The 25,646-nt window shown below is 39.4% G+C and overlaps 2 protein-coding genes and 2 long non-coding RNA genes across 6 annotated transcripts in view; 1 reads left to right on the forward strand and 3 right to left on the reverse strand.

The window, feature by feature from the left end:
- The first annotated feature begins 411 nt into the window (after positions 1-411).
- Positions 412-1,074, forward strand: LOC109198247 (uncharacterized). Of its 2 annotated transcripts, none has more exons than XR_002059141.2 (3): positions 412-540; positions 619-894; positions 1,043-1,074. It is a non-coding gene; the product is annotated as an uncharacterized LOC109198247 (long non-coding RNA). The 2 variants fall into 2 exon arrangements; XR_002059145.2 differs by having other exon boundaries at positions 418-513.
- An 11,114-nt stretch (positions 1,075-12,188) lies between these two features.
- LOC109198185 (low affinity immunoglobulin gamma Fc region receptor II-b) overlaps positions 12,189-25,646 on the reverse strand; it is a 997,390-nt gene continuing 983,932 nt past the window's right edge. Inside the window, exons 3-11 of one of the 2 annotated variants that reach the window (XM_025906007.1) lie at positions 15,733-15,840; positions 15,228-15,243; positions 15,057-15,148; positions 14,639-14,689; positions 14,457-14,519; positions 14,265-14,324; positions 13,185-13,247; positions 13,042-13,104; positions 12,189-12,941 (exon numbers count right to left, since the gene is read on the reverse strand). In XM_025906007.1, the coding sequence (XP_025761792.1) occupies positions 12,934-12,941; positions 13,042-13,104; positions 13,185-13,247; positions 14,265-14,324; positions 14,457-14,519; positions 14,639-14,689; positions 15,057-15,148; positions 15,228-15,243; positions 15,733-15,840 (524 nt within the window). In that variant the 3' untranslated portion in view covers positions 12,189-12,933. The remainder of the gene's footprint in view (positions 12,942-13,041; positions 13,105-13,184; positions 13,248-14,264; positions 14,325-14,456; positions 14,520-14,638; positions 14,690-15,056; positions 15,149-15,227; positions 15,244-15,732; positions 15,841-25,646) is intronic. The other variant, XM_025906008.1, reaches the window with a different exon arrangement.
- Positions 17,389-22,730, reverse strand: LOC112846480 (uncharacterized). The gene is made up of 3 exons (XR_003219468.1): positions 22,705-22,730; positions 21,337-21,597; positions 17,389-17,445 (listed from the first exon to the last, which is right to left on the reverse strand). It is a non-coding gene; the product is annotated as an uncharacterized LOC112846480 (long non-coding RNA).
- The window catches only part of LOC109198109 (agglutinin-like protein 4), a 48,496-nt gene continuing 46,540 nt past the window's right edge, over positions 23,691-25,646 (reverse strand). Inside the window, exon 10 of the mRNA XM_025906005.1 lies at positions 23,691-23,790. The gene's annotated coding sequence lies outside the window, so the exon portion shown is untranslated. The remainder of the gene's footprint in view (positions 23,791-25,646) is intronic.

Here is a 25,646-nt window from a genome sequence, read left to right on the forward strand (position 1 = left end):
ATAAAATTAAACTTTTATAGTATAAAATTGAATCCTTGTTTATTATCTAAATGTTTGTGTTCCATAAGAGGGTGCTGTGACACCCTAATCGTCCCTGTTTGTGTCCCTGCAATGTGGCACAGGAATGCTTTAGCTTTACCATTAAGGTTTCATGATATTTGATCATTTACATATTTCCATCCAGTTCTTTAAATTGTTCTGATTCAATCATTTACTTTTATGTTCTTGTTCTAAACTGAACTGCAGCTAAACCAAAGGCAAGACTTGGTGCTGACAGGACAGCTGTTCCAGTAGGGGGCAGTGTGACCCTGATCTGCTCTGTGACCCCATCATCATCATCATCATCATCATCTTCTGGATGGAAATACTACTGGTACAGAGACGAAAAATATTTCCAACCCCTGACAACACAAGATGCAGTTTTTCAATCACATGAACAAATCAGTGTCTCAGAGGGAGGACTCTACAGCTGCAGAGGAGGAAGAGGAGAACCAGTTTACTACACAGAGGACAGTGACACATTAAGGATTGACAAAATTGGTGAGTTCAAACTTTAACTTCCTAATTGAAAGTTTTGTCTTTCATGTGTTTTTATTGTACTTTCTTGAACATTAACAGTGTCAAACAGGCCTGTTGTGACTCTGTATCCAAACTGGTCTGAGATATACAGAGGAGAGACGATCACTGTCAGATGTGAGATCCATGGAGGAGACACTGAGTGGGATTATGAGTGGGAAACAAACAGCACCATAAAACCTCCAAATCAAACTGAATACAGGATTAGATCTGCTTCATCATCCAACAGTGGAAACTATCGCTGTAAGGGCAGAATGAAAAGTTCACAGTATAACACAACAGAGTGGAGTGATTCAGTCACACTGACAGTTTCTGACAGTAAGTCATATTTGCTTTAAGCTGTTTGAACACTTTGTAAAATGTGTTTCTGTTCATATAGACTGAGATTATTATTCTTTGTATAAACTGAGCTCACTGTTCAGAGACTGTACTACATGTTCACTGAGAGAAAATCTTTGTTGAACAGATAAACCCCGTCCTGTCCTCACTGTGTCTCCATCATGGCTGAGTCCTGGAGCCTCAGTAACTCTGAACTGTCAGGTTGAACATCCGTCTGCAGGATGGAGCTTCTACTGGTATAAAGCTGTTCCTGATCTATCAGAGAAATCCTCCAGTTATGAGCTGCTACCTGATGGCAGTGGGACTGCACAGGACTCCTACATCATTCATGGACAGACACACACAGCAGGATATGTGTGCAGAGCTGGAAGAGGAGACCCAGAGTATCACACTGATCACAGTCAACCAGAGTTTGTCTGGTCTGCAGGTCAGTTTGTTTCTCTCTGTCCTTTCAATAAGCTCATGTTAGGTCATCATTTTTATTCACCAAGATTTAGACCATTAAAATCTCATCTCCATGACGACCATTGATGTCTGTGTACATTAAAACTCCACAAAAGAAGAACTGAACTGAATATTTTCCTTTCTTTCTGTGATCAAAACAAAGTGAATTTCCTTGTTTCCTTTTCTTAATATTCAGTTTTTATTTAATGTGATAACATGAAAAACAAAAAACATAAATGAGATTTTAAATGTTTCCTCTTTGAATACTTTTACTTTGATATTTAAACTCATGTTACTGTTTGTACTGATTATTTTTACTTAGTGCACAGACAGGATTTACACAGTTAAGACTCTTTGTTTAGTGCTCAGGTAGGTGTTCAGATAAAAAAAGTCAAATATAGTTAATAAAGAAACAAAGATGTCAGCAGGCAGGTTAACAGCTCTGACAAATACAAGAAAAACACTGACTACAGATGGACGCTAGAAGAAGACGTCACAAACAACAGCTGCTGTTATTCTTCATTTACACTGGTCCCTCGTTTATCGCGGTAGTTACGTTCTAAAAATAACCCGCGATAGGTGAACTCTGCGAAGTAGCCAACTTTACTTTTTACAATTATTATAGATGTTTTAAGGCTGTAAATCTCTTCACTACACACTTTATTCACTTTTCTCAGACAGGCATGAACATGTTCACACTTTTCTCTCTTGTTTAAACACTCTCAAAGTTCAAACCTTCGTAGAACAATAAGTCCAGTATTATAAAATGAAACCGAAGGCACCTGCCTGTGATGGTGCAAAACGTTTCGTTGACATTCTTGTGTTTGTTGGGGAGAAAACTTACAAACTTACAGTACAGCACTTCAGAGTCACACTGCTAGCGACTGAAGATTTATGTAAATTTGACAAGCTGAACGCATTCTGTACTGTGCACAAGGCACCGCACGAGATTGATTGACAATGGTCTACAGCCAATCAGGACGCAGAACACAATGCGCTGTAAAAAAAACATGGAAACCTGCACACACACACACACACACACACAAAAAATCTGCGAAACAGTGAGGCCACAAAAGGGGAATCACGTTAAAGCGAGGGACCACTGTACTTCAGTGGTTTTTAGTTTTGGTCCTGCTGCTGCAAAATATCTCACTGTAGAAAGAATCTGTGAAACAGACAATATCACAAAATTATGACAGAAACATTACAGCAAATTTTTTGAACTGTATGCCATGGTAATTATATGCCTATAACCAGTGATGGGAATAACGGTGTTACAAGTAACGGCGTTACAAACACAGGGCTTATATACACAGAGGAGTAATCAGGGAATGTGAAACAGGAGGGAGACACAGCTGGGAGAGATTAGCTTAACGAGACAGGGGGGAAGTAAAACTGAACACACTGACATCAGACATGAACCTTCAAAGTAAAACAGGAAACAAGAAACAATTTACAAAGACGCAGACTTGACACTGAACTAAATCTAGAATAATAATAATCAGAACAGCACAACTAAAGAATCAGAAATGAATCATAATACAGAAAAACACCAAAATATAAGAAACCAGAACCAGACCCAGAACTGTGACAAATTTAGTACCAATACTGTTGAGACATTGGAACAGCTGTGTTTTGGTAGGAAAATGATCTGTTTATATGTTTTTTTTAATTTTATGTGTGTTTAATATTTATCTCATGTGTTTTTTGGTTTGGTTTCTCTTTTAATTCTGGAGCTACAGTCTGCACTAAAGATAATAAAGTTTTCAAAATAAAGAATTATAGTCTGACCCAGCAAACACTGCATCTTCAGGAAAAAAAAAGCTTTGAACAAATGAATATTTTCACTGTGATATTTTGAATCCTAACATCTGTGAGCTTTGTCTCTTCACTGCATGTTGTTTCCAGATGTTCATTCAGCAGCGTCTCTCACAGTGAGTCCTGACAGAGTGCAACACTTCACCTCTGACTCTGTCTCACTGACCTGTGAGGGAAACTTCACTGAGTGGAGAGTGAGGAAGTTCTCTGAGGACGGCCGACTCTCTGACTGTAGGAGAATGACTGGATCCACATGTAACATCAACACATCAGAGTCAGATACTGGAGTGTACTGGTGTGAGTCTGGATCAGGAGAGTTCAGCAGTGCAGTCAACATCACTGTACAGAGTATGTTATTATACATTTACCTCTTGGATCTGAGTGATTTAGACGTCACATGAACATTTGTCCCAGCTTTGCTGTATGTGAAGTAATTCTACATGGCAACACAAACAAAAGTTTTAGCACCAAAGTATCAAAACATTCTTTGTTGTTGGTCTCATTTCACTCGATCTTTTCATAATCCAGTTTGTCAAAATTTGCAGAGCAAAAAAGTTTTTTATATTTTCTCTTTTGTATTCAAACCACTAAAAAGCTCAACTCTGTCATCAAAGTGTTATTCCTAAAGATAATCATGTAAAAAGGTGCAGGTGTCAAAGTTTATGCTGTGTGTGAGTTCTGTGCAGAGCCGCTTGCACTGTGCACAGCTCCATGAACTACTCTGCCCCACCTCTCCTCTTGCAGCTGTGCTGAAACCACACCTCACTACTACAGCACTCACATTTAAACATGAATATAATCATCTAATTTAGTCAGATGCTTGTTAAACATGTGCATTTCAGATTGTGGAGTGGAAACCTTTTCAGCTTTGCAGCAACTGGAATTTGAAATTCTTTAAATGTTTGTTTGTTTTTTTCTTTACAGATTTGTTCAGTTTTTAAAAACTAAAAATCTGTAGCACATCAACATCCTGTAATAAAGATGTTCTCATCCTCTCTAAAGCGAACTACTCATCATCATCATCATCATCATCACAGTCCCAGTCAAAACTTCCACCATCACAGTTTCTAAAGAGAACTTAGTCTCATATTTTTCCTTATTGTGATGAGGTTTGGTTGAGTGAAGTTGTTGTGTTCACATGTGATCTGTCTGAGAGCAGCACCTTTACTGAGGAGCTGTTTGGCACTACGATCATCATCATCATACGAATCTTGATCCCTCCTTTTATAAAACTGATCATTAATGTTACATTAATGTAGCATTTGTTGTGCTTCATTCCTGTTACATAAAAACAATAACTGAGACCTTAAGAGATGAACTTTTCATGTTGCAGATCACAATTCAAAACAAGTACTGAAGAAATTATTTGGTAAAAATAGGACACATACACTAGTTTTTAAATACAAGATCAGATCTTCATCATAAAAAGCATTTCTGTATCCATCCTTGTTATTATGTCTCAGCTTTTTCTAAAAGTGTGCACCAGCTGATGTGACTGAAACAATTGTGTGTGATTGTGTCACAGATGATGGTAATGGTCCTATCCTGGTGAGTCCTGTTCATCCTGTGACTGAGGGAGCTTCTGTTAGTCTGAGCTGCAGTTTGAGAACACAAAAAATACTTTCCAATGTGTTTTTCTATCACAATGACAAACTTATTCAAAATGATACCCGAGGGGAGCTGAAGATCTCTGCAGTGTCAAAGTCTGATGAAGGTTTCTACAAGTGTCAGTCCTCAGGAAGAGAGTCAGCACAGAGCTGGATGTCAGTTAAAGGTGAGCAGGATCAAAACATTTGATGGATTTTTATTAATGATTTTGATTTTATAAAAATATGTTTTAAAAATTGTGTGGCACGGTGGTTAGCACTGTTGTCTCACAGCAAGAAGATCCTGAGTTTAAATCAACCTGGCCAGAGTCTTTCTGTGTGGAGTTTGTATGTTCTCCCCTGTGTTTTTTTCTCCAGGTACTCTGCCTTCCTCCCACAGTCCAAACACATGCAGTTAGTGGGGTTAGGTTAATTGGTAACTCTAAATTGCCCATAGGTGTGAATGTGAGTGTGAATGGTTGTCTATCTCTCTGCGTTAGCCGAGCGATAGACTGGGAACCTGTCCAGGGTGTATCCTGCCTCTCACCCTGTGACAGCTGGCATAGGCTCCACCCCCACCCCTGCTGACTCTGATAAGCAGAAGTTTTGAAATATTCAGTATAATTATAGTTTATTAACACTCAGTTATTGTTTGTTGTTACAGTAACTGTGTCAGGAGCTGACAGCTCTTCATCTCCTGTGTGGTTGATGGTTGGACTGGTTTGTGGAGTCTCTCTCATTATTATTCTCCTGCTCTTGTTGTATCGCTGCAGACAGTCCAAGTGTAAGAGCCTCTTCTTTTCATGCTGTATTAGAGAGTTTATTTACTACATACACTTTAATTATTCACACATATACATGTATTCTGATCTCATGACACAAAATATCAGTGGAACAATTTATACATGACAATCATGTGTAACAACATTTGTCTCTTTCACAGATTCCTGCTTCACCAGGTTGGTAAAATACTTTTTATTATTATTTTAAACAAACATCAGTTACTTTTGAGTTTATTGTGTTTATTTCATGTTTTAGGTCGATCCAGTCTGAGAGTCACAGTCCGGGCTCCTCCACAAATCATGGAGTCAACCAGGATGAAACTCATGAATACAACTCTCCTCATCCTGGTCAGTATTTAAACCATTTAAATAATATTATCATTATTAATATTGACTTTTTATTCAGTCTTCATTAACACAAACAGTTCTTAGGTTCAGTTTGTGGTCAGCAGTTTTTAAAAGCACACTGACACATGCACATAAAATCAGACATAAACAGGATTTTACAAACCTGAATGTTTCTTTAACTCGACTGAAAGAATCCACAAATGTTTCATCCTGCAACTAAAAATATGTTCATTTTAGGAACAGATGAACACCGAGATGTCACATATTCTGTTATTGAGATTAAAACCTTTGGAAAGAAAAGTGAGTACACAAATAACACACAATGTAAACAATAAATAAATAACTAAAAACACTCAACAAAAACATGGTTTAGAAACATTAGTAATGTTTCAGAAAGTATGATTGTCTTTTGTGGATTCATCTGATCATCTTCACAGGGGAGCATCATAAAACAGATGAAACTGTTGTTTACTCTGAAGTGAAGATAAGAGCTGCAGGTACAGTCACAGAGAGTTTTGTGTTATTTTGTCTGCTTTATATACACTATGATCCATCTGTATGTCCCCAAATTAAATTGCTTTTTTTTATGCGTTTGTGCCAGTTCTGAAATACATGTTATAATATAGAATAGAATAGAATTAGAATAGAATTCAACTTTATTGTCATTGCACATGCACAGGTACAGGGCAACGAAATGCAGTTTGCATCCATCCAGAAGTGCTTTAGTGATATAGATATATTACAATATATATTAGCAATAATATAGATATGTAAGTATATTACAGAAATGGGTCTATTATGTTATGTTATAATGTACACAGTGTGAAGTATGTTATGAATATTCTATAACTATAAGTATGTACAGGCTGTAGTGAGTACAAGCTATGTACAGGATATGAACAGGATATAAATATGAAAAACTATACAGAATATGAAATAAATAACTTTACAGAAATCTGAGTTATACAGTTATACAGAAATGGGAACTATGCAAGTTGTAAACAGTTGTAGGGTTAAAAATTATTGTATGTACAGAATGATTATTTACACAGAGCTATACAGTAGTGCAGTTAAGATAAGTGAGATATGTGGATAATTTCTACAGAGGCTGTATAAAGTGCTAGTGGTTGTGAGTGGTGGTTCAGTCCATGTTATTATTGTGTGTTTGAGGGTACGGTTGTCCATTGTGGGTGTGTGTGTGTTCAGTCCATGAGTTTAACGTGGGTCAGATGTCAGGAGGCAGAGTTCAGGAGTCTGACAGCTGTGGGGATATTATTGTTTCTTGCTCCTTCTCAGTTTTATCTTACACAAGAAGTGTTGCAGTCAGTTAGGCTTTTTTGGGTTAGACATTAAGTCTGGTATTTATTTAGCCTGATACTCTTGATGTGTGTTATTGTTGTCGTTCAAATGACTCAAACACAAACACACTGTGTGAACAGATTTAATGAGTGATTCAGAAACACAGCAGGTCAGAATGTTTGCAAAGAACAATAAAAACAGTTTCTTCCAAGGTTTGAGTTCAGTCTCTTCATCAGATCGGTTGTCGAAAGTTTAACAGCTTCATCTCACAGTTACTTTAGTCAGTTCAGAGGTGATTTTTTCCAAAGTTCTCCATCATGGACAGATTTAGTTCTGTTAACAGGTTAGTGTGTCAAAAGCTCCATGAATCCTAAACTTGGTATGACTCAGCTCTCAGGTAAGTCTCTGCAGATGCCTGATGTGCCAGAATGGATCTCAGACAAAGAAGACAGGCTCGGTAGGTAAGGCTGCTTAGTTTAGCAGGTGAGTACGTAAACAACACAAGTCAGGTCATCTTAGTGATGCTACCAACTGAGTAGTTCAACAGTCTGGCAATGAGAACCTGGGAGAGCTGGATTTCAACCAGCAGGTGAGCGCAATGAGTATCAGATGAATCCGAGTTCAGAGTTTATTAGCCTCCATCCACTCACACACACAGATAAGACATAAGCTGAAGTGTCGCTGCTAACAGTTGATTTTTATTTCAATTTCTTTAAATGTGTTGTACTTGTCAGGAGTTTAAATCCACTTCCAGTCCACATGTCCAACAGCTCAGTATCATTTATATGCTGATCAAATGTATCCTGAGCTCTGACTTCTCTTTTAGAGGACAGTCTGATGTATGCTGAGGTCAAACACCCCAAAAAGGAAAAAGCCAAGAAGAAAGCAGGTAAACAAAGTCTGCCATCACCTCCAGTGAATGTTGTTCAACATGTTTATCTGGTCTTAAAATCTTCTTTCCACTCACAGGAAAATCAAGTCCTGCAGCTGATGCAGCAGTTTATTCTGAAGTCACATCAGGAAGCTTTCCTGGTAATTATGCTTCTGTGTAGGATGAGTTATTCTTCAAGTTATTAAATGTCTAACATCCTAAAACTCTGACATTTCTGTTCTTTGTGTGTTTGTCTTACAGGTCAGTGAGGAGAGCTGCAGCAGCAAAGCCAAGAAGAAGCTTTTTATGAATCCACTGTTGCTCCTCTGCTGCCCAAATATCAGACACACTCACTTTTTTGTCACTTTTGTTAAGATGACATTAAATAATAATATGACATAGATATAGTATCAGTGGCGTCCTGTGACTTGTACGGCAAGCAGAGACGATGTTTGTAGTCTCTGTGAGGACCACCTTTCTATGAAAACTAAATTAAACTAAAAAAAGTTGTTTATAAGGTCAAGAATAAGGTCTACTGGTGATTTAAAAAGTAAATAAAATATATTTATCACTAAAAAGAGCTCCATGCTCTGTGATCAAATGTTTGTGCATGTTGGAGGTATTTTCCCTCTTTGTTGTGATCAGTGTTGGTGTTGTTGCTCAAAAAAGTAATGAATTACACTTGTTACACAAAAACATTTTGCATTAAAAGTAATGCAATATGTTACTCTATAAAATAACCTGAAATACACAAGCTAATAATCTCCATTTAACAATAGAAACCTGATGTTACAGTCACACACCAACACAAATCTCTGTCCTAATAAGGACACAAATATGATTTTTCTCTTAGTATTCAGGAATGAACCTTAAAGTCGACAGCACCAAGCAAAGATGAAAACCAGCACAGAGAGAAGTGATCTCCATGGTGATTCTCTGTAGAAACATGAACAGGTAGAAACAGAGGCTGCAGTCTGACTGCTCCTCTGTTTGTTACCTGCTGAAGTTCAGGTCCTGGGGTCAGCATTCACTCAGCTTTAACATCACTCTTGGTTCTCGGCTAGGTTAGCATTAGCATGCTGTCTGTGTGCAGATGCTTTGACAGAGCCAAAGTTGTGTTACCAGCAGAGTGCAGTTATTTTCTGTTCTGGAAGCATGACAGGTTGTGCTTTACTATCACGCTCTTGTCCATTTATGCAATAAAAATAAAGTAATGTCCATATTCACACTCTGGAGTGCTCTACTATTTTCATCCTTTGCCACAAGGCATGATAAGAGGAATTGTTAGGCAAATAGACAAGCAATTTCAATTTTATTATAATTACTTCAATCCACACACAAATAAGAAGCAATCTGACCACATGTAACATTTATTAAATTTAGCTTCAGAAATCCCATAATTTTCTCTTTCAAAAACCTTTCTGTACGTACAAGTGCCCGCTTTATTTCAGGATAAAAACAAACAAACAAAACCAAAAGTCCAACGTTATGTCTGATATCATGTTCCACACTAGAAGCAGAACATTTGTGAAGGTGCTGCTGGAGACCAGCGCTACGAGGACTAAAGACCACAAGATCATCTGTTTAAACAGTGTGGTTCACAAGAGTCCTGCCAGTCATGCAGCCACTGTGTGTGTGTGTGTGTGTGTGTGTGTGTGTGTGTGTGTGTGTGTGTGTGTGTTCTGGTGTTCTCATCTTTGCGCAGTTTTGGGACAGTGAGGAGGGTTTCCACCTCTGGGCTGCAGAGTGCAGAGCTTCAGTTGATGCTGGATCATCTGGCTTGTAAGTCAAGACTTCCTTTTTGTGTGTGAAAATTACTTACCCGTTTTCTCCTTTATGTCCAGGAATCTTGGGGAGGGGAAAGCTCAGAGACGTTTTGTAAATACTTCTGGAAAAGCTGTGGAAGGAGGTTTTTTTGTATTTGGAGAATCAGACCAGGAGCTGGGGATTACACTGCTGTGGATGTCACTTTTTTAACTGTTTTTTTTTCTCACCATTTTGACTTGTAAAAACTTCCCTGTTTCTGCTAAGAAAGTGCAGCCATTGAGTCCTGCTTCCCTGCTCAGTGGCAAAACCTGAAACTATTGGCTTAAAGTAGTTTGGTCATTCTCCTGACATCAACAAGGCATTTTCACCCAGATAACTGCCACTCACTGGGGATTTTCTCCTTCTGGTCTTTTACTAGTAAACCCAGATAACTCAGACCAGCCTGTCAGCCATGTCACATCCAATCACCTTTCTTCCTGATGCTCAGTTTGAAGATGAATAATATAGCAGATCAGTCACTAATAAAATGAGTCAATGAAATGTGGCCAAACCTGAAAATTAGACTTAAAATCTTCCTTTTTGAGAAAGTTTATAATTAGTTTATTTTGGGAATTTCATTTTCAAGCAGGAAGCTCAGAAAACCTCTGGGGGCCGAACAGGTTAGAACAGTGATCCGTTCTGCAAGGATGGATCACTGAAGTCTAAATTTTCAGCTGGAACGCCCCCTCAAGCCAAATGTCTAAATTTGAAGAAGTGGATTTAAACGTCTTGTTAAATTTAAAGATGGGAGTCAAAGGGCTTTAAATTTGGGCACAGTTACAACTATTTGTCCAACAGACACAGATTTCTCTGCTTCTGTAACAGACTGTCCTAAATGACAGATTCTGAAGGTAAAATCTTTGTCCTTTATCATCACAGGTCTAGGAAACAGACCAGACAGAGCAAATATGTTTTTCTGTGTGCTCATTTTTCCAGTTTTGTTTGATATTATACAGCACGCTGATGAAAACCAAAGTTGTGCATCAATGCGCACGTGCAGCCTCTCTCATCAGGTCAGGCAGTGTGAAGCAGGTAATGTTAGAGATGCTCATCTGATGGAAAGGAACGAGAGAGACAGAAAAATTACGAAATCAGATTGGGTCAGTTTGACGTAGCTGCAGCTCCTGATACATTTTACTGAATATGTGTGAGTTGGTTTTTTCTTGTATTGTTTCTTGATGCATCAGTTTAAAAACATGTAAACACTACAACACTGATGAATTAAATTGACTAAAGTTCAAATATATATGTATTATTATTCCTTATCATAGATTAATTTGTATTTATGTGAGTATTTTCTCAAACAAGTAAAAAATAAAGTTTGGCTCCAGAGGAGATCTGTAGAGTTAGACCAGGATCTCTGAGTTTAGGGTTTCACTACAGTTAAATTCAATATCTCCATAAATTCATAAAAGTTACACAGTAAATGTTGGGAAATAATACCAAAACTTACATAGTGTATTATACGATACTACAAAACAACATTACTGCATTTCGTTGCCTTTTACTTGTGACGTGTGCAATGACAATAATTCTATTCTATTCTAACAACAAACAAAGTAAAACTCCTGTGCTGTGGTGTTTGAATGTTTGTGTGTCTCTGTGAGTTAGTCATGTGACACAGTGGTGACCTGTCCAGGTCTGCTTCTGAATGGAGGAGTAATAATATTTTAAAAACAAACAAATAATGCAGAGCTGCACCTCACAGTTTATACTGTTGATGTTTTCGCACCCAGCTGTGGTTTGTTCCTCTAGAAAGCCACATGTGGGACGAACACAGGACAGCGAGTGATGGCTCAACATCATCAAAGGCCATGACTGGATCATCAACTCACAGAACTCTGGACACAAATATCACTGCGACCTTTCTTTCTTCAATAATTAGTAATAAATAATAGTAGGAATGTGTATATGTGTAATACATGAACTCAAAGTACTTCTAAATGGAGAGCACTGCGCCCTACTGAAAAAATAAAAGGTAGTATCACAATACAGCTTCAATAAAAGCTTTAAAGCAAATCATAAAGCCAAGAAAATCTAATCAAGTCCAAACAATCTTAAATCTTTACTCAGATTAAAATACAAGAGAAAGTCAAGTCAAAGTCAAATGTATTTATATACCATGTTTAACACAACAGAGCTGATCACATTCAAAATAAATAACTTTTAAAAAAAACTATGTAAAATTCAGAAAAAGTGAGAACAGCAAACAACATTAAAATAAAATAAAAAATAACATTCACAGCTTCAGATTAAAATACAAGAGAGATACACTAAAACTACAATAAAAGTATCTGACATTAAATGAATCATGAAGCAGCTTTTTCATGTTTTTATACCAAATAATTATTTTTTACATGATATAGATCTTTACACTCAGACAGCAAAAATATTTGTTGGTGTTTGATTGATTGAATCTTTATTTTGAACATGTTAAAGTACAACAACATAGAATTCAAAGAGACAAATAAACAAAGCAAAACGAGCAACCACAACTACAAATAACTTTCATGTTCAAAAAGGAGCAGGAAGAAGCATAAGCTTATTTAATCCCACCCCTTTTCCACTATGTAGTATTGAATAGACTACAGAAATACCTCCTTGCAATTACATTATATTTTATGTGTATTTTTCTTTAATTTATTTATTTAGAGAGAGATAGAGAAAGAGAGAGATAGATCTCTATCTCTCTCTATCCATACCTACGTATATACACATACAGACATATACACATTACCAATACCAGCACTTCCTAATGTAACTCTGACTTTAAGTTTCTGCTATTAGTTACTAAAAATCACAGACGTTTTTCTCTGTGGAACAGGATACATTCAAAGTTTTATACAAAAGCTCAACAATGAATAAAAATATCAGCTGAATATAAAGAGCATGAATCTGAAACAGGACATCTGTGTGCTTTATGCTAAACACAGTACCAACTATATATAGGTTATTATTCAATATCATTTAAACTAAAAAGTGAGTGTGTCTGATATTTGGGCAGCAGAGGAGCAACAGTGGATTCATTAAATGCTTCTTCTTGGCTTTGCTGCTGCAGCTCTCCTCACTGACCTGTAAGACAAACACACAAAGAACAGAAATGTCCACGTTTCAGGATGTTCGCCATTTAATAACTTGAAGAATAACTCATCCTGCACAGAAGCATAATTACCAGGAAAGCTTCCTAATGTGACTTCAGAATAAACTGCTGCATCAGCTGCAGGACTTGATTTTCCTGTGAGTGGAAAGAAGATTTTAAGACCAGATAAACATGTTGAACAACATTCACTGGAGGTGATGGCAGACTTTGTTTACCTGCTTTCTTCTTGGCTTTTTCTTTTTTGGGGCGTTTGACCTCAGCATACATCAGACTGTCCTCTAAAAGAGAAGTCAGAGCTCAGGATACATTTGATCAGCAGGTATATGACACAGAGCTGTTGGACACATGTGGATTTAAACTCTGCAGATCAAGTCTGATTTGAAAGTCCAAATGAGGAAGCAGTAACACGGTACAAAGTCTCCCAAGTCTTTTGAGAGACAAAAATGATCATTTCAGTTCATAAGTCCACAGTGCTTTCTTCCGATGTTACTCATCTTTAGCAAACTGCATAAAGAACCTCGAACCTTCCCAAACAGCTCCATTTATACTCATATGCCTGTCTGCATCACTCCCTTCTTTCATCCCTTACTCATATTTTATATCCCCTACATCTATTCCACACACACACACACACACACACACACACACACACACACACACACACACACACACACACACACACACTTCTCCATGCTATTGGCACATCTAATGCATTCCTGTATCCAAAAAACAGCTTAAACAGTGCTCTGCTGTGCCTCCAGTGATTGAGCACACTCAGATTATGTTTTATTTGATGGTGTTTGGTTTTGTGATTGGTGGTCTGGTTCAGAAGCTATGGATGCTGTGATTCAGTAAATCCAGCTGAAAGGGGACTTTTTGCTTGCCATGTTAGAGACTTTAATGAAAGGCAACCCTTAGATTAGAGATTAACCTGTGATCTGACAAAGAGATTGAACTCAAACCGTGGACGAAGTTGTTTTGAGTTTCTTTCTGACCTGCTGCGTTTTCTGCATCACTCCATAAATTTGTTCTCCAGTGTGTCTGTGTTTGAGTGCTTTGAACAATGACAACAACACAACAACACAGTATCATGTTAAACAAATACACCTGACTTAATGACTAACCCACCAAAACCCTAATGACTGCAGATTAACTCTGCTGATGTGTAGTGGTAGTGTGTAGTAGCTAAGCTTGGTAAGTGAATAACTAAACTCCATGTTGACCTATAATTAGCTGCAACATAATGAAATGACACATTTCAGTACAAACACTGAATGAGACTGTTGTGACTGTACCTGCAGCTCCCGTCTTCACCTCAGAGTAAACAGCACTCTGCTCTGGTTTATGATGCTTCCCTGTGAAGATCATCAGATTATTGGATATAAGGAAATAACTAACTGTTACATTTTTTATAATGTTTATTTATTGTATTTTTACATTACATTTACATTTATTAATTTTAAACTGCACAAGTTTTATGTACTTACGCTTCTTTCCAAAGTTTTTAAGTTCAATAAGAGCGTATGTGACATCTTGATGCTCATCTGATCCTGAAATGTTCATATTTTAGTTACAGGATTGTAAACATGTCACATGGAATTAATTTTATTAAATCAAAAATAAGTTTCTTCTCTAAAATTCTCTGTGCTTTTCAACACATATACTGCACCATTTCTGTTGTCTTCAACCGGCATAACTGAGTCATAGATGTGATTGGTACCTAAGAAAAGATGAATCAGGGTCAAATTAATAATTGAATAAAAAACTAAAGTTTAAATTATTTTGTTTAAGTCAAAACCAGGACTATAAGATATTTTTAAACCATGATCCCATAATGTTGTTACTGTTTGTGTTGTTATGATATGAAACAACAACACTGGATTCTTTCAGTCGAGTTAAAGATACAATCAGGTTGTAAAATCCTGTTTGTTTCTCATTTTATGAGCATGTGTCAGTTTGCTGGATTTTGACGAACGTTCTTTGAAAAGCTGCTGAGCACAAAATGAACCTAAAAACTGTTACTGTTAATGAAGACAGATATAAAGGTCAATATTAACAATGATAATAAAGATGGATTAAATACTGACCAGGATGAGGAGAGTCGTACACATGAGTTTCATCCTGGTTGACTCCATGATTTGTGGAGGAGCCCGGACTGTGACTCTCAGACTGGATCGACCTAAAACATGAAATAAACACAATAAAGTCAAAAGTAACTGATGTTTGTTTAAAATAATAATAAAAAGTATTTTACCAACCTGGTGAAGCAGGAATCTGTGAAAGAGACAAATGTTATTACACATGTTTGTCATGTATAAATTGTTCCACTGATATTTAGTGTCATGAGATCAGAATACATGTATATGTGTGAATAATTAAAGTGTATGTAGTAAATAAACTCTCTAACAGATAGACCGTAGGGGCGACCGTGGCTCAGGGGGTTGGGAAGCGTATCTGCAACTGGAAGGTCGCCGGTTAAATCCCCGGGCTCTCTGTCCTGGTCGTTGTGTCCTTGGGCAAGACACTTTACCCTCTGGGCTACTGGTGTTGGCCAGAGGGGCCGATGGCGCGATATGGCAGCCTTGCTTCTGTCAGTCTGCCCCAGGGCAGCTGTGGCTACAAATGTAGCTTGCCTCCACCAGTGTGTGAATGTGAGAGTGAATGAATAGTGGCATTGTAAAGCGCTTTGGGTGCCTTGAAAAGCGCTATATATAAAATCCAAACCATTATTATTAATACAGCATGAAAAGAAGAGGCTCTTACACTTGGACTGTCTGCAGCGATACAACAAGAGCAGGAGAATAATAATGAGAGAGACTCCACAAACCAGTCCAACCATCAACCACACAGGAGATGAACTGCGTCCAGTTACTGTAACAACAAATAATTATTAATAAAGTGTAAAAGAAGCATTCTGAGAGCACAAATCTCTGCTAAGGCAGCTCACTCTGTTGACAGTATTTACTTTTAAAGGAACAGTATCGTATTTTCTGTGGGGTTTTTTTGTTAGTTTTATTTGTACTGTGAGAAGTTTGTAGTGCAGTAAAAATAAGTCCAAAGGCAGATTTGTTTCAACATGACAACAAAGGCAGATGTGAAATGTAAAAGTGAGGTCAGAGGTCAAATGTAACATGACATTTTAAATCTTTATACAGTATTTTCTATATGTTGACAAGACAACACCTTTGTAAGAATCATAGTTTGTGTTATAAGGATTTTTATTTAGTCATAAAGTTGACCTTGAAGACCTTGGTGGATGTAAGCCAAATGTTAATGGATAGTTAACATGACTGCAGCTCGTCAGTGAGGTAACCAGGCAGGTCTGCTGGGATCCTTTCTAGGAAAATAAGATTTGTATGCTAACAGATTTTCCCCTTGTTTCAGTGACTTCCTGCTTCAAGATTCGTTTTCATGCCATCATTCACCTCCAGTCAGACGCCTGCCACCTTGGATCATTACCCCCCTATTCACCACCACCGCTGCCCGCCTCAGAGCCTCTTCCTCACTTGCCTGCCTGCCCACCCTTCAGCAGTTTCCACAGACCTCTGCCTTCATCCTTTACTCCCACCTAGTCTGGACTCCAAGTAAGTCATTGTTGCAGCCACTTTATGAACTCTGTCTTGTCACATTCCCTCTCAGATTTCCTGCCCTAACTGCTCTCTCCTCTCCCACAGATCTGTCGCCCTCACACTGTTATGTCCGCTCCTCTGGCCTGTCTCTCTCACCTCAGTTAAGATGTTTTTGTAGGACTCGCTTTAGGTTCATTTATGTTTTGTTCTTGTTGACCAAGTCTAAGCTCGCAATCTGTTGTATTAAATGAATTATCCTTTGTTTGAATAAAAAAAAAAAAAAAAAAAAAAAAAAACTGACTGATTACATCCTCTGCTGTTTTCACCTGAGTCCCACACATGAGTCCTGAATCACAACGATATTAAATCTGACAATTTATACATAATAGTTTTATAAAGTTCTGACTAAATAGACCCAGGTGGCTTCAAACATTTAAAGAGATAATATGATGTTATTTCTCAGTCATGAAACTCATTTACAGAAACACATCAAATGTTTTGATCCTGCTCACCTTTAACTGACATCCAGCTCTGTGCTGACTCTCTTCCTGAGGACTGACACTTGTAGAAACCTTCATCAGACTTTGACACTGCAGAGATCTTCAGCTCCCCTCGGGTATCATTTTGAATAACTTTGTCATTGTGATAGAAAAACACATTGGAAAGTATTTTTTGTGTTTTCAAACTGCAGCTCAGACTAACAGAAGCTCCCTCAGTCACAGGATGAACAGGACTCACCAGGATAGGACCATTACCATCATCTGTGAAAATAAAACAAACATATTGTTTCAGTCAGACCAGCTGGTGCAAACCTTTGAGAAAAAGCTGTGAGTCGTGTCTCATGATCTACATGCAGACCTGGTTTTCTGAGTGATTATGAGGACTGGAAATATAGTTGGGATGTTCCCTGCAGGAGTCAGATTATTGATGGTGACGTTATTGAATGGTTAAAGGTGAAATTGTAAATCTTTGTATGTTTGTGTTATTTCGCATGACACGTTTCCCAAATTTCTCTCTATTGAGACATTAAAAGTTCATCTAATCTCACCCACACAGACCTGGACCAGTACGCCTCATCTGTACTGGATTACATCTCCAAAACCACAGACAGTGTCACCACCCAGATACAGATCACCATGTACCCCAACCAGAAGCCTTGGATGAACCGGGATGTTCGTCTCCTCCTGAAGGCCCGCAACACCGCCTTTAGGTCAGGAGATGCACACGCCTACAGTACAGCCAGGGCTAATCTAAAGAAGGGCATCAAAAAAGCCAAACACCATTACAAAAAGAAGGTAGAAGAACACTTCTCCAACTCCAACCCCCGACGCATGTGGCAAGGACTCCAGACCATTACAGACTACAGGACCACCAAACCCTCCCCCACATCCTCTGATGTCTCCTTCCTCAATGAGCTCAACAACTTTTATGCTCGTTTTGAGCGAGGGAACCCCACAATCACAACCAAAGCAGACATGATGCCAGACCACCAACCTCTGACTCTCTCCCCCACCGATGTAGGAGCGGTGCTGAGCAGGATCAATGTCCACAAGGCTGCAGGTCCAGATGGCATCCCCGAGCGTGTTCTCAGAGCGTGTTCTGGGGAGCTTGCAGGAGTCCTGACAGACATATTCAACCTGTCCTTGGCCCACGCCAACTCATAAGGAAACTGACAGACCTGGGCATCAGTTCCCTCATCTGCAAATGGTTACTGGACTTCCTGACCAACCGCCCCCAACATGTCCGGCTGGATAACCGCTGCTCATCTACAATCACAATGAACACCGGTGTATCACAAGGCTGTGTGATGAGCCCTTTCCTCTACTCCCTCTTCACTCACGACTGCAGACCTGCCGATGGTTCTAACACCATCATTAAGTTTGCAGATGACACCACGGTGATTGGCCTCATCAGTGACAACGATGACACCGCCTACAGGGAGGAGGTGGATCGTCTGGCTGAGTGTTGCGACACAAACAACCGGCTGCTTAACACCGAGAAGGCCAAGGAGCTCATTGTAGTCTACAGGAGGAATGCTGACCCACATCCACCCATCCACATTAAGGGGACTGCTGAGGAGCGTGTGAGCAGCTTCAAGTTCCTGGGAGTCCACATCTCCGTGGGTCTCACCTGGACGATCAACTGCTCCAAGCTGGTCAAGAAGGCTCACCAGCGCCTCTTCTTCTTGAGGACGAACCACCTGTCCTCAGATATCCTGGTGAACTTCTATCGCTGCACCATCGAGAGCATCCTGACCAACTGTATAACAGTCTGCTCTGCCTCGGACCGGAAGGCGTTGCAGAGGGTCGTGAAAACCGCCCAGCGCATCGCCGGAGCACCACTTCCTGCCATAAAGGACATCTACAGGAAGCGGTGTCTGAAAAGGGCTGGGAAAATCATCAAAGACCCCAGTCACCCATCACATAGACTCTTCACCCTCCAGCCCTCTGGGAGGCGCTACAGGAGCCTCCCAAGACCACCAGGTACCGGAACAGCTTCTTCCCCACAGCTGTCAGACTCCTGAACGCTGCCTCCTGACATCTGACCCACGTTAAACTGATGGACTGAACAATACACACACCCACAACCACCCACCCACCCACACGACAACTGTACCCTCATACACACAATAATAACATGGACTGAACCACCACTCACAACCACTAGCACTTTTTATAGCCTCTTAACAGCACTACTGTATAGTTCTGTGTAAATAGTCATTCTGTACAATACGATAATTTTTAATTCCACAACTGTTTATAACTTGCATAGTTCACATTTCTCATATTTTTCATGTTTATATCCTGTTCATACACAGCAAATTCAAAAGTGTTAAATGTATTGGTGTTAGTAGTCTTCTTGCAAAAGTAGAGTTAATTTTACTCTTAGTAGAGTCACATTCCTTTAATGTAACTCTGAGGTGTAAAATTATAGTAGTTAAAACCGAGTGTTAAAAATGAGTGTTTCTATGTCAAATCTGGAGGTGTTACAATGGAAACATTAACTCTTGAGCTCTTAACTCCAAACTCCTAGAGGGGCTATGACACTAATAGAGTAAATTCACAGACTCCGCCCCCAGCACCACAGATTCTGATCCAAGCTCAAGTGAAGCCGTTTAAGAACATTTTGCTCTACATATTTCTGAGTTGTTTTCCATGCTTGGTAAGTCATTTTTTCAAAGATTGTTTCACTTATTATTATTAGCTTTTACTTCTGTGGCTCTTTGGAGTTGAGACAAAGCTGTGTGAAAGGCATTAGCCATGTTGCTCGGTGATAGCATGATATTCTGTTTTAGCTAGCTGAAAGGTATTGTTTGCGGGCAAATACTACAGCCTTGAAAAAAGCTTGCATGTGAATTTTCAGTCAAATTTTTGGTCAACTTAAATACACCTAAAACAATGTCTAGAATGTGAAATGTTGGTACTTGAAGCCTGAAAACGATCTCCTATAAAAACAAAACAAAACGAGAGCTGCTGTTTGCTCGTTTTTTTCTATATATGTCCTGACTGGGTTCTATGTTAGCATTTAGATGCCTCCAGAGTTTTGTGCACACGGTTTAGGTAAAAATGAAAAAGGTTGAGGTTTTAAATTTGGTTCGGTATTACCTGTTGTCTGTGTCCTTGTCTTTTGGGAAAATACTTTACACAAGTAATGGCTCAAAAATGATTCCTTTTTCTACTGTGCTGCAATTGATTACCGGATTATTTGTGCAATTAATTAGTGTCAACTAATTTTTAATCAATCTCCACACAGAATATGCCGTGAATATGAAGGTGGAATATGGGGGAGAGCAGAAGTGCGTTGAAGTTCCACAAAGTGACGAATGAAGGACATGCATATTGTATTGAAGAAATAAGTGATGAGAATGCTGTTATTTATTTGCATTTACCAGCTCACCTATGTCAGACCTTTTGATAAACAAAATTCTAATGAAAGTGAGAACATGTACATTGTTACATCTTTCAGAAAATGTTTTGAAATTGTGGTGCACAGTTCAGAATAAATGTTTTTCAAAAAACATTGCATCTTTTTAATGTTTATTTCCAAAGGAATTTCTAGAATTTCAGAACAGTAGAATTTTCACTTTTTAGAATTAATTAGAAGATAACTCTTATGTAGTTAAACTAAAATACTCTTTGAGAGTTAATATATAAACTCTTAACACCTAGTTAGCATTAGTAAGTGTTAAATTATCAACTCCAGATAGATTTGGTGTTTAACACTGAATCAGAGTTAACTGACCAACTCTCCAAAAAGAGTTAAAATAACACTCTCTGGTGTGGACCCATATAGACACTTTAATAGTGTTGAAATCAAATCTGATAGTGTTAATTTGGACATGCTGGATTTGCTGTGTAACATACCATAATAGACCAATTTCTGTAATATACTTACATACCTATATTATTGCTAATATATATATTGTAATATATCTATATCATGGCTAAAGCACTTCTGGATGGATGTAAACTGCATTTCGTTGCCCTGTACCTGTGCAATGACAATAAAGTTGAATTCTATTCTATTCTAATGTGACGACAGAGATGTTGAGCTTTTTTGATTTTTATTCTGACAGAGAAAATAAAAAAATACTGTTGGCAAATTATGACAAACTGGATTATGAAAGGATGGAGAAATTTGACCAACAACCAAGAATATTTTGATGCTTCGTTGCCTGAAATTCTCATTTTTGCTTGTGTCGCCACATAGAATTACTTCACATACAGCAAAGCTGGGACAAATGTTCATGTGACGTCTAAATCACTCAGATCCAAGAAGTAAATGTATAATAACATACTCTGTACAGTGATGTTGACTGCACTGCTGAACTCTCCTGATCCAGACTCACACCAGTACACTCCAGTATCTGACTCTGATGTGTTGATGTTACATGTGGATCCAGTCATTCTCCTACAGTCAGAGTACAGTCGGCCGTCCTCAGAGAACTTCCTCACTCTCCACTCAGTGAAGTTTCCCTCACAGGTCAGTGAGACAGAGTCAGAGGTGAAGTGTTGCACTCTGTCAGGACTCACTGTGAGAGACGCTGCTGAATGAACATCTGGAAACAACATGCAGTGAAGAGACAAAGCTCACAGATGTTAGGATTCAAAATATCACAGTGAAAATATTTGTTTGTTTGAAGCTTTTGTTTTGAAAATCAAATTTAATAGTTCAATATGATAAAGTGTTTGTTTGGTGAGACACCGAGTCTGACAACAAGCCCTGAATCACACAGACAGTCAAATCAATGGAAAACAAAGGAGCCGAATACTGACATGTTTAAGATGATCTAACCCACATGCTTTATCTGCTGGCAGCTCATGTAGAGCTTGGTACACGTCATGTGACATCATGAGCTTTGAGTCATCACTCTCAGCATTATCCACCTGATACAGATCACTCTGAACACACTTCAGTCATTTGCTGTAATGTTTCTGTCATAACTCTGTGATATTGTCTGTTTCACAGATTCCTTCTACAGTGAGATATTTTGCAGCAGCAGGACCAAAACTAAAAACCTTTGAAGGATATTTGAAATGAACAATAACAGCAGCTGTTATTTGTGACGTCTTCTTCTAGCGTCCATCTGTAGTCAGTGTTTTTCTTGTATTTGTCAGAGCTGTTAACCTGCCTGCTGACATCTTTGTTTCTTTATTAACTATATTTGACTTTTTTTATCTGAACACCTACCTGAGCACTAAACAAAGAGTCTTAACTGTGTAAATCCTGTCTGTGCACTAAGTAACAATAATCAGTACAAACAGTAACATGGCCTGTATTTATATAGCGCTTTTACTAGTCCCTAAGGACCCCAAAGCGCTTTACATATCCAGTCATTCACCCATTCACACATTCAAACATGAGTTTAAATATCAAAGTAAAATTATTCAAAGAGAAAACATTTAAAATCTCATAGATGTCTTTTGTTTTTCATGTTATCACATTAAACAAAAACTGAAAAATAAGAAAAGGAAACAAAGAAATTCAGTTTAGTTTGATCACAGAGAGAAAGGAAAATATTCAGTTCAGTTCTTCTTTTGGGGAGTTTTAATGTACACAGACATCAATGGTTGTCATGGAGATGAGATTTTAATGGTCTAAATCCTGGTGAATTAAAATGATGACCTAACATGAGCTTATTGAATGGACAGAGAAACAAACTGACCTGCAGACCAGACAAACTTTGGTTGACTGTGATCAGTGTGATACTCTGGGTCTCCTCTTCCAGCTCTGCACACATATCCTGCTGTGTGTGTCTGTCCATGAATGATGTAGGAGTCCTGTGCAGTCCCACTGCCATCAGGTAGCAGCTCATAACTGGAGGATTTCTCTGATAGATCAGGAACAGCTTTATACCAGTAGAAGCTCCATCCTGCAGACGGATGTTCAACCTGACAGTTCAGAGTTACTGAGGCTCCAGGACTCAGCCATGATGGAGACACAGTGAGGACAGGACGGGGTTTATCTGTTCAACAAAGATTTTCTCTCAGTGAACATGTAGTACAGTCTCTGAACAGTGAGCTCAGTTTATACAAAGAATAATAATCTCAGTCTATATGAACAGAAACACATTTTACAAAGTGTTCAAACAGCTTAAAGCAAATATGACTTACTGTCAGAAACTGTCAGTGTGACTGAATCACTCCACTCTGTTGTTTGATGCTGTGAACTTTTCATTCTGCCCTTACAGCGATAGTTTCCACTGTTGGATGATGAAGCAGATCTAATCCTGTATTCAGTTTGATTTGGAGGTTTTATGGTGCTGTTTGTTTCCCACTCATAATCCCACTCAGTGTCTCCTCCATGGATCTCACATCTGACAGTGATCGTCTCTCCTCTGTATATCTCAGACCAGTTTGGATACAGAGTCACAACAGGCCTGTTTGACACTGTTAATGTTCAAGAAAGTACAATAAAAACACATGAATGACAAAAAAGGTTCAGTTACCATCAGATGTAGTGATTTGTAGGAAGTTACATTTAAACTCACCAGTTGTGTCAATCCTGACTGACTCACTGTCCTCTGTGTAGTAAACTGGTTCTCCTCTTCCTCCTCTGCAGCTGTAGACTCCTCCCTCTGAGACACTGATTTGTCCATTTGTCACAAGTTTATAAGATTTCCCATCTCTGTACCAGTAGTATTTCCATCCAGATGATGATGATGATGATGGGTTCACAGAGCAGGTCAGGGTCACACTGCCCCCTACTGGAACAGCTGTCCTATCAGCTCTCAGTTCAGCCTTTGGTTTCGCTGCAGTTCAGTTTAGAACAAGAACATAAAAGTAAAAATGACTGAATCAGAACAATTTAAAGAACTTGATGGAAATAATTCGATGATCAAATATTATGAAACTTTAATGGTGAAGCTAAAAAAACTGTGTCAAACATACTCTGTAATACTGTTTTGATCAGCACTATGATTTTTTATGTGTATTTACAATTAATTACATACATGAATAGTTCATTTACTAGAATTATTTTGAAGCACGACTGAGTTTATTGATCAGTATTAAGAAAGTAACACAGGTTAATATGATCTGATTGTATTTTGAACATCTGAGAATTGTTCCTAAATGAGTGTGAGCAGTTATATTTAATGCTATTTGTACTTTTGTTTTTCCTCCTTTATTAAATCTACCAGTAACAGCGAATGAGTGTAACCACAGCGAGCAGGAGAAACCTGAGTGAAGGGAAGAGATTCAACAACAGAGCAAGTTGTAAAAAGAAGTCCAAAACAAAATGTCCACCAGAGGCACAGGGAAGAGTCCAAAACTCAGTTCAGGAGGCCGACCTCGACGGCGATGACGTCCAACTGGTGGCCCGGAAAGTGGCCGGCGATTCCGAGGTGCAGAACATGGCTTGGGCGGCGGCGTGGCAGCTGCAGGACCAGGCAAAGCCGAACCCGAACCAGGCAAAGCCGAACCCGAACCAGGCAAAGCCGAAGCCGAACCAGGCAAAGCCGAAGCCGGTGGAACGGCATGAGGCTGGACGGGCTCCTCGAGCCCTCCAGCTGGCGAGGCATGACCAGTAGGGGCAGAGACCACTGGCTGAACAAAAGGCTGAGCAGGTGGTGGAACAAATGACTGAGCTGAATACTGGGGAGATGGCTGAGCTAATGACTGAGCTATAGACTGAAGCAGAGGATGCAGTGGTGGTTGTTGTAATGAAGTTTGTGGTGGTGGTGGATAAGCATTAAGCTGTACTAGTTCTCCTAAGCCTCCAAAACACGAGGAAAACTGCTGGACGGGCTCACTCGATCCTCCAGCGGAAACAGGAACGGGTGCAGGCACCTGCCGGACACTAGCCGCTCCCACCCGAGGAGCTGGTATGTGTGCAGAAACTGACAGAGCCTCAGCCGGCCTGGAAACCAGAGCAGGCCGGCCTCACCCGAGGAACTGATACAGGTGTAGGGGTACGCTGGGCCCGAGCTGCCCTGGGAGCAGGAACACAAGTAGGAGGCTCAGGAGCGGGCTCAGAAAAAACAGTCTTAGAATGGGCAGGCTCAGGGTTAAAATGTACCGGGTCAACAAAAACAGACTTATCAAAAATGAAGTTTGCACTTTTTCCACCACGTTTTACAGTCTTTGTTTTAGTAGTGTTTAAAGGGTTTGAAGTGTGTGACTTGTCCTTAATTAATCCCCCCTCCCAGGGAGCTGAATGAAAATAATTTTCCCAGTCAATGTCATCATCCATAAGGGAAGTTCCCCACGGATCAGAGGTGAGTTTATTACTTTTAATGTCAGATGGGACGTGAGAATAAAAGTCATTGTCACTCACCACCGTGAGTTGCTCAGCAATGTCCAGTTTATGGCAGCGGGTGCGCCGCTTCCTTTGAACAGAGGAAGCTGGCAGAGCGAGCAACTGAGCCTCTGGTGCACAGAACGGTGACACTGAGGCTGGAGTGTGAGCGCCTGAAGCCACACGGAGGACTCCCACCTGAAGCGGGCGAGGCTTGGATGCAGGCGGAGCAACAGGTGGGGACTTTCGGCAGCTCTTGGGACCTCCTAGAGCCAGCCGAGTCCCACGGAAGATGCGCTCGTAGTCGGGGCACGCCACGGCTTCCAGTGGAGCTCTTCCTCCAGTTGAGCGAAGGCTGCCTCCCGACGC

The sequence above is a fragment of the Oreochromis niloticus genome, linkage group LG3 (genome assembly GCF_001858045.2).
Source record: "Oreochromis niloticus isolate F11D_XX linkage group LG3, O_niloticus_UMD_NMBU, whole genome shotgun sequence".
NCBI classification, from domain to species: Eukaryota; Metazoa; Chordata; class Actinopteri; order Cichliformes; family Cichlidae; genus Oreochromis; species Oreochromis niloticus.